This window comes from Centropristis striata, chromosome 10 (genome assembly GCF_030273125.1).
Source record: "Centropristis striata isolate RG_2023a ecotype Rhode Island chromosome 10, C.striata_1.0, whole genome shotgun sequence".
NCBI lineage: Eukaryota > Metazoa > Chordata > Actinopteri > Perciformes > Serranidae > Centropristis > Centropristis striata.
In genome coordinates this window covers 21,486,833-21,498,539 of record NC_081526.1, presented here as the reverse complement: position 1 = coordinate 21,498,539, position 11,707 = coordinate 21,486,833, and the positions used below count along the sequence as shown (strand labels likewise).

Below are 11,707 nucleotides of genomic sequence, written 5' to 3'. Positions count from 1 at the left end.
TTGAATCAGTGGTCTGAGTCTCCCTCGGTTGTTCACTTTTGGTACTACAGCCGCTATCAAAATGTTTTCTGTCCTTTATAGCCCCGAACAGCCTCACAGGTACTACATGAGGTCATCATGTACTGGAAAAGGTAAAACTGTTAGGGAAGATACCTGAGGTCCTCTAGAATGAACTGAAGTGGAAATAGTGAGTGGAAACAATTTTTTAATATATTGAAATATTCTACTGTCCAGTAAATATTCAAGTGCATTTTTTTATGAATTTCTACAGTGAACATTTATGTAAATTTGTTAGACGATACCTGAGGTCCTGTAGAATGTAGTTGAAGTGGATTTAGTGACTGGAAACAGTGTTGAGAAATGCATTGAGGAAACCTTTGAAATTAAATTATCTGACTCCAACACAAAGTCCTCACCTATTTCTCTGCGCCGATCGTTTGATGGGAAAAGGATGAGCAGGAGACGTCCGAGTTCTCAGTTTTACTGTCCGAGATATTATTGCAGACACAGATTTCTGAAACAAACCAAAACATAAAATACATCTCTTTGTCATTATAGACCTTACTCTAAATAGGGCAGAGGAAGTTTAGGCAGATGTGTTTAAGTTTAATCATAGTTTAAAAACAATATTAGCACATGATCATTGTATCAAAGCATCTTGCATGCACAGAGAGGGCACATACAGACAGTGAATCACGCATGCAGAGATACTGATTAAGATTAATTACTTTTATTAATCCCACACCCTCTGCCTTTAACCCATCCTTTTTCTTTTTTTTACACACAAATGAACACACCATGCAAGAAGCGGCACCAGGGGAGCTGTGAACTTGAGTGCACTGTCAAAAATCACACCAAGATTTCTAACAGAGGGCTGGATGTTGGAGGCTAGAGGGCCATCGGTGGAGAAGGACGGAGAGGTTTTGCCAAAAATAGTGATCTCTGTCTTGCTCTTGTTAAGGTTGAGGAAGTCTGCACACAGAGTCCCCCTAAGTAAGTCTTGATGTTTTCTCCAATACACAGAAAGTAATAGACATTTTTCTTAGGGTTAAATAAGGTTTGTGTGAGGATGCCTGAATAAAGTGCAGCTGCCCATGGTGTTAAAGCACACTGAATACATTTGTATCACTTGGAGGAGTGAACTTAAAACTGCTCTTTAACGCCATTGACTCATGGCTTGACTTTTACTTCTTAAACAACTAAATACACATTTTAATAGGCATTCATGCTTTAAATTTAATTTACTATTACTTTATTTGTTATAGCTCTGATTTTAAAATGGCAAAGCTTTTGGTGACAAGTGCATTATGACTTACTTAGTTGTCAAAACTCAATGTTCAGAGTGTGGGATTTGACTTGGAACTCAAGTGCAATGATTTGGTCCCACCTCTGGCAGAACCCGTTCAGTAAAACCTTTGTGTGTGTTTTTTTTTTTCGACTTACAAAATGCTTTACAGATTGTACAGCCACCTGAGGAAAACTTTGTGACAGAAATAAAACTGAAATGACGACTGTATGTGATCATTTGTCAAGAGTGACTGCAGCCTGTTGTGTCATTAGACAAGCCAGCCAGCATATTATTGCGAAAAACCCCGAACCATCCATTAAAAGCCAGTTGAGCAGGCTGTAATGGGGCCCTCTGGGGCTGTCAAGTGTGAAAAAAAATCATATGACAAGAACATTACACAATGACTTTGCTGTTATGTGCAGTAGTGTCCACTCGGTGGCAGCAACACACAGGCAGAGGCTGCAGACTCTGGAGCAGCTTGGATTCAGCCTCCATGCTGGTCAGGTGATGTGTTTAGAGTCAGAAGGAGTGAAGGGGACATGTTCAACATGGTTATCTCTGGACAAATGCCAGTTTACAGGCAGTCTCCTCTTCACTGCTGCTACAGAGTAAAACTGTCAAAAGCTACACTTACTGTACCTCATGCATGAACTCATCTGAAATAAAACCAGTATAAAACAAGTGAGAGATGCTTTGATACTTAATGAACTGAACAACTGTGTGATCACAAGTTTTACTTAAGTGTTACATATATTTATTCTCGTTGTACCAAAAGATTTAATGTAGTAAAATGTCCAGTCTCCATTTTCTGGCTACTCCCTTTTGGGTGCACAAGAAAAACAGGTTCTCCTGTTTGTTTAGTTGTTTGTGCTAATGTGTCAGCAAACATTTGCCTGAGTCCAGCAAAGATGGTGTAAATTAAGCATTCTTTAGAGTTTTGTTTGTAGACACTCCAACGAAAAAACCTCTGACACATGGGGCCTGTTCTGTAAAGCAGGTTTACCAGATAAACCAAACTTATTTTGGTTACTCTGCCTCATTCCCAGTTGATTCAGACCAATAACGCATATTCAACATAGTTTTAGCTTAGTTACTAGAACTTATGGATAGCAAAAATGGGTCAAAAGTCAAGCAACACTTTAGAGTGACTTTATTTAAAGACCAACATATTTTCACCTAATGTAAGCTTGGAAACATCTGACAATAAGTCAGACTAACCGACTAAACTAAACCTCAGGACATTTCACAGTCTCCAATTCACCTAACCTGTATGTCTTTGGACTGTGAAAGGAAACTGTGAAACTATATATAAAAAACCCTGCACAATGTTGTACATGTACGTGAGAGAAAAACTCAAGGATACTCACACGGAGGTAAAGACATAACATTTGTTATTACCAGAAAATACACACATGGTCCACTCCATCTCAGAGGGAAATATTGTACATTTTACTCCACTCCATTCATCTGATACCTTTAGTTACTGATGCCGATACTTTTGGATTGTGACATAAGTAAAATATTGAATGCAAGACTTTTACTCGTAAAACTGTGGTATTTCTACTTTTACTTTTACTTTAATGTAGAATATCTGAGTACATTATCCACCACTGTTTATTCCTTCACTGTAAAAAGAAGTTATTTTCCAGAAATGTACTGTATTATTTTCCAGGGTTTTTATGTCAAACGCTGTAAAAAGGTAAATTACTTTTATAACAGATATTAACCATAAAATGGAAGTTGAAATCTGTAAATTAGTAAAATGGGACATTATAGATTATTATTTTTATTTTTACAGTATTCTTCAATTGCTTAATGGTCTTGAAACTTTCTTTCTTCTTACAGTAATACTTTAAAATGTATATTTAATTTAATTAATAATTATAATTTATAAATGTAATATATAAGGTAAAAAATACACATTGAAAGAATTGTAAAACAGACACACACACACACACACACACACACACACACACATATATATACATATATAATTAATTAATGCAGATATTTACTATTTATTGTCCATGTTTTTAAAGAAAATGATCAGTAAAATAAGTTATTTCTTAACAGTAAAACTTTAGATTTAATTAAAAAATGTTTTTAAAAAATCATTAAAAAAAACCCAAACAAAAAACAACTCAGTATGGCAGCAAAAACTGCAAATCACGTACTATCAAGTGAAAATATGACGTTGACGTGATGTTAAAGTGTGATTTAAAAAAAATCTCTTTTTTTTCACAGTGTAGACACGGATAAATATTGTGAAGTTCCCCAGAGGGTGAACTCTTTATAATTTGGACACTTACATTGATTTCCTTTAGCGCCATCGTGTGGACAAGATGTCAATCATAATTATGGCAATAATGATAATGAAACGTTTCAGTGTCATTTATAAATGTATGCTTTAAAAACATACACATGAAGTGTTGCTAATAAAGGTCAATGGATTGAATTGGGAGAGAGAGAGAGAGAGAGAAAGAGAAGGGGAGGTACGGGGGGAGAAGGAGGGAGGTAGAGAGACCCTGGCGGACGGCAGCAGAGAGGGAGGTTGGACGGGGAACAATAGAGAGAAACGAAGCCAGCCCTTAAACACCAAACAAACCGAGAGGGCGAAAGAAAGAAAGAAAGAAAGAAAGCAGGCGAGGCGGGATGGAGGGAGACACAGAGAGGTAAAACGGACAGAACATGTGAGGAATAAAAGACGGGAGGATTTTCCGGACCGGAGGGCTTTTTTTATTCCCGTCTTTTCTTTTTCTCGGTGGATTGTATTGAACCGGATTCCAATATGAACCCTGCAGAAGCGGCCGAGGAGGCGCCCAGCGACCCCGACACTGATGCCTTCTACAAAACAGGTAGGGAGAAAGCAGCAGCAGTGTGAAACGAGCCACAAAAGGCACCGTAAGTGTGCTGAATGTCACCAGAACAAGCACCAAGTGAACAGCAGCTTAAATCTGCAGAAAATCACTAGAAGTCTGGTGTGTGTGCGCTCTCACACACTGCTACAGGGGCAATCATCGTTAAAAAAAAAATCAGCTTTAAATGCTGATAAATGCTGCTCTGCGTGCAGCTGTTTGATGTTTTACATGCATTTACAGTGTGTTTGTGTGTATGTGTGTGCTCTCGTATGTGTGTGTGTGTGTGTGTGTGTGTGTGTGTAATACTGTGAGCTCATGTGTCTGATGCTGATGCTCTCTACAAAAGAAAGAGGAATCATGGAGGAATGACATCAGATCAGCTCCTGAAAATCTCTTCAATATGCGATCAAATGACGATTTATATATAGATTTAATAAACTGTGTGTGTTTGTGTGTGTGTGTTTGTAGCCTATATGTATTGGTGTGAGTGTGTGTGTGTATTTGTGTGTGTATGTGTTGGTGTGTGTCATACAATGATGCATTGAGATAAAAGGCAGCAGATGACAGGTCATCCTGACTAAACGGATCTAAAATGGTGAGAAGGTGAGAGAAAGTGTTTGAATGATTGTGTGCAGGATGTAATGATGGAGATGGTGTGTGTGATTGTGTGTTTGTGTGTTTTGATGACAGGAGTGTGTGTGTGTCTGACACTTCCACCAGAGCTAAATAATAGCTAAGCACACAGCTGCAGCTGGCATCATTGATTAATCTCCTGTTCGATCATATCTTCAAGCTGCTTATCTAACAATCCCCAAAAATCTGTATTTCTCACTGATATGTAACACAGAAGAGAAATCAGATAATATTTTGTGTTGTATATTTGCTGCAATGATTAGCAGATTAATCAATTAGTCAGAATTCATAAGCAGCTCCTCTGATAACAGATTTAATCTTTTATAAGTCTTTAAGCAACAATAACACCAAATATTTTCTGCTACCAGTTACCAACATGTGAAGTTTTGCAGCTCTTCTTTCTCACGTGTGATTAAAAATTGAGTATCTTTGGGCTTTTTGTGCAGCTGTTTGGACAAAACATGTCATGTTGCACTTTGGGAACTTGCATTTTTCTGCGATTTGAAGACTAAGGGAATAACTGATTAATCACAGAAATTAGCGCTGCACAATATTGTGCTTTTATCGTCATCGCCATGTCAGTTTACATGATTGACAAGAGTTTGTGAAAGACTGAGGTATTACAGTTGGCTCTCATTCATCTAACTGAATGATGATGATGATGATGATGATAATGATGATGATGATGAGAGCATCACAAGGCTCATTAAAAAAATATATCATTTTTAATATTGTCCAAGAGTCCAATTTGCTTCACAGATTTTAAAAGAAATATTTTCTTTCATTGTTGTTTAGTTCACAAGCAATTTGTTTAACTGGAAGCAACTGAAAGGCAGAACTATTAATATTGCCTTATTTAATGCAAATAATATCGTTATCATGATATTTAACTGTAACCGTTTATGGCATATGTTCTGCATATCGTGCAGTCCTGACAGAAATAATAAACACCTTATTTTTCTGACTTATTATTGACATCATTTATTAATATATTCTATTATATCGTCTCATAGATTCAATGACTCCTCTTAGGAACAAGGAACAACTGTAAAAAACACAGTTTTAGGGCTGAGACTAATGATTCTTTTTATTGCCGAATAATTTGTTGATTATTTTCTTGAGTAATTGGTTTGTAAATTGGTCCATAAAACCTAAAAAAAAAATCAGAAAATAGTGAAAAATATCAGAAAAATAGTGAAAAACGGCAGGAAAAAAATATAAAAAATTGTGATCAGTGTTTTCCAAAGCCCAAGATGAAGTAATGATTATTTTTAATATATATTATAACATATTTTTTTCCATCTTGCTGTAATAGCGGAGCACACAAACTGGAAATATTCACATGTGAGAAGCTGGAATCAGAGAATTCTGACTTTAAAAAAAATAAAAACACTCAAACGATTAAGTGCTTCTCAAAATAGTTGGTGATTCATTAAATAGTTGACAGCTAATCGATTAACAGGTCAATCATTTAGGTCTTAACTGTTTTTTTTAAGATTCAATGTGCACTAAAAGCTTAATCACAAGTGAAAACAACATCAAATGGAGTAATTTATTCTCAGGGTGATATGAATTCAAGTGTATGTGTGTGACAGAGAGAGTAAGAAACATTAAAAAATAATGAATTAAGTTTTGGACATGGTGATGCATTGGTGACATATTTGACACACACACACACACACACACACACACACACACACACGCACACACACTCGGTGCTGGAGGGGGACACACCCTGACTCTCTGTCAGTGTGATTTAGTTGAATAACTATCATGAGTCCTGCCAAGGTGCTTTATTAAATAAAACACACACACAGTGTGTTGTATAGAGTAACAGTGCTCTGTGTGATCTCCTCCTCTTCGTTTTTTCCCATAATATTACATGACTGTCAGCTGGAGCCTTTCCAGCAGATGGATGTGGAAATGCACTGTGTTGACTCATCAGGACAAACAATGAGACAGACACGGTGCTGAGAAAAAAAGTCATTGAAATGTGGTCAGAGGTGCAGCGGCTGTAGGAGGGAAGTCAAGTGTGAGTCCCAGAGAGGGATGAAGGAAGAAAGAAGTAGTAATCAGGCCGGACACTGTTGTAGAGCTGCTCATGGAGGTGGAGTGGCTTTGATTGCACTCGTGCTTTCTGAGTATTGTAGAAATTTGCTCGACATTTTCTCCGTAGCAAAAGCCCCAGAGTGAGGAGTATTTATTCCAAACAGATGTAAAGGAAAGAAGGTTGAGTCATATAAACCTATGTACTTTAGGTTTAGGGTTGGGCCGATAACTGATACCATCGTCCATTGACCACTAACCCAAAACACTGTGAATTAAACTAGTGTTTTTTTTTCTTCCAAAAATCAACAAATAAATCCATGATAAAAAGAATTTGAGAAACAATAAAAAAGGGAATTTGTTTGAATTCAAAATGTTTGTTAAAATTGTAGCATTTTTATAGGAGTAGCCTAGCCTGGGTATACCCATACTGCCTTGCGCGCTCGAATTTCATTTCGAACCTCCAGGCAGTCTGGCAACCAGAGAGGTTTCTTAGCCCTGTTTTAGGGATCCAATCACAGAACGGGGAGGGACGGCAAGACGATGACGCGTATTATTTGGCAGACGGAAACTTGTAGTTTTCTTACGGATCCAAAATGGCTGCAGCAGACGCGAAACTCTCTTTAGCTGTAGATGGTGTTTTAAATAGTTTAGAGCGAGTTGCAAGGCGAAGTTGAAAGGCGAAAGGTCTCTCGGCGGCTCCGCTGTCCCCCGGCTCGTAGCCAGATCACCAGCGTTACGGTAGCGTGGCTAATAGCGGTAGCGTTACGGTAGCGTTACGCTACCGTTACGGCGTTACGGTAGCGGGGCTATTAGCTATTAGCCCCGCTATAAAGCGTGAAAATAAATAATTTTGCAGAAAGCGAGAACTGAAGAAGCAAAGCAGCAAGCAACACTCTCTCACAGACACACACACACACAACAAACATCAATTTCTGTCGCTCTACATATGTCATCTGGTATAACTGATACGATTGGCTAAGAGCTACCTACAGACGATTTTGATAGACATTCTAAGCGCCCAAGAAACGGCTCCGGAGGATCGTAAACCACGCCTCCTCTACGGAGAAATGAACGGCTGGTTTCCAGACTAATCTCATTTGTGATTAGTCTGGTGTTAGCCAGGCTAGGAGTAGCCCATAATATGCACCCTAAAAACAGCGACGTCATCGTCCATCATCATAAGCAGATTCAGCAGGCCTCGCCCCACCCTAGTATGGCTAAATTATCCAGCAGACTTTTGTGTTTTTGTGTTGACAATATTGAGGTTTCATTTGTCTTACTACCTAATTGGATACCCATGATGTGAATGGATGGCTTACTTTCAAATGTTTGGTGGCATCTCAGCACGCTAACAACAGCTTCACCACACCATAGACTGTATGGGCTGTTAGCTGCTGCAGCTGTGGGCCAATCACATGGTGCATTTAATAGAAGAAGGCTTGTGACCCAGCAGACCGGTGTTCATGTCCCGTGTAAAACCAAGAGTGTTAACTCCAGAAGTAGTTGTTTTTAGGCCCAACCCTGTTGTTTGATCCTGTCCTTAGTCAGTTAGCCATTTCCTGCGTTCACAGGAGTTTATTTTGAAAACTCTCCATGCATGTAACTAGCAGAAACTGATGCTTGGTGCCTTGTGTGTTGTTTTGGTACCACCTCAGACGAGGTTGTTACTACAAGGTGGAGATAAATCACATCAGAGCATTGATTTGATTAAAGAGAATCCTCCTCAATGCCATTTTTAAACAGCCAAGCTACTATCAAAAGCAACCGTAATTCTTTGTTAACACAACCCTGATTTTAAAGAAATGGCAGCCTGTAAAACTATGTGTAAAGTGCTGACATTCCTGTTTGCTGAGGATGAGAATCGAGAACCAGTCACAAATTGTCAAATTCATCGGAATCATATGCATGCAAGCTTATAGTATGTTTTTTTTAAAATATATTTTTGGGACATCTTATAGCTTTATTGATGTAGATATTCAGAGTGAAGGTTGGAGCCATGCAGGAAAGCGCTCTGAGCCGAATTCAAACCCGGGCCGCCTGCTTGTGAGGACTGAGCCACTGGGATGCCCCAGCTCATTGCTTTTTATTGCAGCTTTTTCTGACATTTTTGTGATGTCAAATTTGTGTGCCTACACTGCTGTAAAGGAGTCATGGCGGCGAGGGAGAGAACCAGTTGGTCTACTCTGTTTTATCACCGTAGGCCTTCTGTGCACAGAAAATTGATCTGGAATCAATAAGCAGAAGCAATAATGTCGTTGGAATTCATGAAATCTTATCAAGTGAAACAGAGAAAAGCACCTGGTACTAAAAGTCAGTTGAGTCGAGCAGTGCTGTGGAAATGACGCAAAAGGATGAGAATCAGAAAATATGAACACGTATTCTAATTTTTGAATGCAGGGAGCTATCATAATACCATTACCTTTTTCATAATGTCCATATTTCCTTGTTACTGCAAAAGATTCTCCATAAAAATGTTTTATGGAGAATCTTAAGAAGAAATAATGTCTCCACACCTGGAGTGCAGCACAACTTAAACTCTGAGTGTGTGTCCTCCTCCCTGCTCCCGTTCTAATGAGACAGGATGCAATAAATGTAAAAATTATTGTTCAGTATTAAAATCATTACACCTGCAGCCTGCAGCTGAGATATGCAGCAGTTTTAATCTGTTGTTTGCTTCTGTTGTAGTCTTCTTTGGTGCTTTCTTTTGAGAGACTGATCCATATACGAGAGCAGAGTGAAATTATTTTGTCTCCTTGCTCACATTAACATGCAGCGCTGCGTGTGAACAGCTGTGAGAGTGAAGCAGAGACGAATCTGTCTCCATCAGCTGAATGTCTCTTCGACTCTGGCTCAGAGGAAATTAGAAAACGCTCCATGCCGCTTTTCATTCCTCAAACCAATTTTCACATTATTGAGAATCTGCCAATACTGATACACATCTGATACTAACCCCAGCTGTTTAACATGTTCCCGATACCCTCTGTACTCCTTTTAATTTGCCGTTCATGTAACATCCCCTCCATCGCAGTAACAATGGACTCCTCCTTGAGGAGTGACGGTTTTTGCAATTCAGTCTATGCAGCGTGCTGTCAGACTCAGTAATGACACAGGACACATGTGAGCAGCATGCTGAGTGCTTCTCAAACTCATATTTATCTACATGGAGCTTCTGCACGTGTTCAATCAAATTTATGATTTTGACACTGATTCAGCCCCTGAAAACAAACTCACACTTTTTATTCCACTACTTTGCTGTTCTTTTATTATACACAACATGCTCAATATAATGTGGCATAAGATGTATAGTTTTGTGAAATAGTAACCTCTAAATAAGAAAGAAATCAAGCTCATCAGGCTGATAATATTGATTCAGTTTGCGCTCTGTTTCAGGTGTGATTTACAAGGCAGAATCTGGAACCATGTTTTGTAGAGCAGACAGTGTAATTCATTGTTTTGTATAATGTTTGAGAAAGTAGCTGTCTGGGTACATTTGCAGAGTAGTAAAAAATCAGTGCCCAATTCACATAAAAAAGGTCTATTTTCATTCCAGCTCAAAGAGTTACTATATCGGCCACTATCGGTTATTGATGAATTTCCCCTCTAAAATCAGTATTGCTTCAGTCTCAAAAAATCGGTCGGGCTCTAATGTTTTTGAAATAGGGCTGAACAATTACTCTGAATTTGAATAAAATCACAATATGAACTGATATCCAAATATCAGGAGTTGCAATATTTGTTAATAGAATAACAGTGATAGCCCCAAAACAGCTTAGTCCACAATGACTGACTCACCTTTATCATGGGAACTGCACCTAAAATACTTCTGAAGTGTTTCTCAGCTCAGCTGTCTGTTCTACCACTGATCTCTGGTGTATACGTCATAGAGCATCTCTCTGTCAGTTAAATATAGAGACTGAAAGAATGGCATCAGTGTTTTTGATGGAGAATCATACCATCTGGATTTCTGAATACCTCTGTTTGATACAGATCCTTGCAAAAAAAATAGAATAATGATGCATTCCCTCCAATGTCTTGAATCATTTCCACCAGTGTATACAGTTGTTTATATGAGACGTTTTGTACTAGAGGCATGTTGATTCTGCAAAACGAACCTCCCTCACTCAGCCTTGCTGGTTTATTCTGAAAAGTGGCTTTTTCATTTGGATGAAATGGTAGATGGAGAGAGAGAGAGAGAGAGAGAGAGGTGGGGACAAAAAGGACTGAGTGCTCAGCGAGGAGAGGAAACTTCATCAGAGTGAGGTCAGCTTCAGCTGAGCTGCTGGCTTTGCACTGAAACCTGATCGACTGGATTATTAAATCATTCCTGCTCCCAGCGCACCATTTGCCCTTTTTAATTATTAGTCCTCGAAGTCACACATGCTACATTAACAGTGCCAATTCCAGATTTAAAAATGAACTTGTTAATAATCTTAATGTAATGATGAGCAGCGACGGTAACAGTTAGCACTTTTCATATTAGACCATTTATCAGAACACGTCACGCTTACGTCAGACACGACTGTGCAGCACATTAAAGGAATCAGAAATCGACTTAAATGCATAAGAAAACTTTAATGACAGGAAGGGTTGGTATCTGTGTTAAACATGTTGTGTTGTGCGGGGGGCTGCCAAAACCACAAAAAAAAAAGGCTTCATTTTTATACATTTTTACACTTGCCTATCCATGGGTGTTGAGACAGCATTTCAACAACTATTTCGAGAAATATCCCATGAGAAAGTAGCCTCTTTTTTTGCCAGTTAGTTTTCTTTGCGTTCTTATTGGCGGCCTGTTTTTTGTTTTTGTTTTCCGCAACCAGCATGCATGTGCATTGTCAATGTTTGTTACAGTTGGTCTATAACACAGACTTTCTGATTTGAC

At 38.6% G+C, this 11,707-nt stretch overlaps 1 protein-coding gene across 1 annotated transcript in view; it reads left to right on the top strand.

Annotated features, from left to right (window-relative positions):
* Positions 1-3,912: 3,912 nt before the first annotated feature.
* Positions 3,913-11,707, top strand: part of kalrna (kalirin RhoGEF kinase a) — a 170,349-nt gene continuing 162,554 nt past the window's right edge. The window contains exon 1 of the mRNA XM_059343329.1: positions 3,913-4,143. Coding sequence (XP_059199312.1) covers positions 4,077-4,143 — 67 coding nt within the window. The 5' untranslated portion in view covers positions 3,913-4,076. The remainder of the gene's footprint in view (positions 4,144-11,707) is intronic.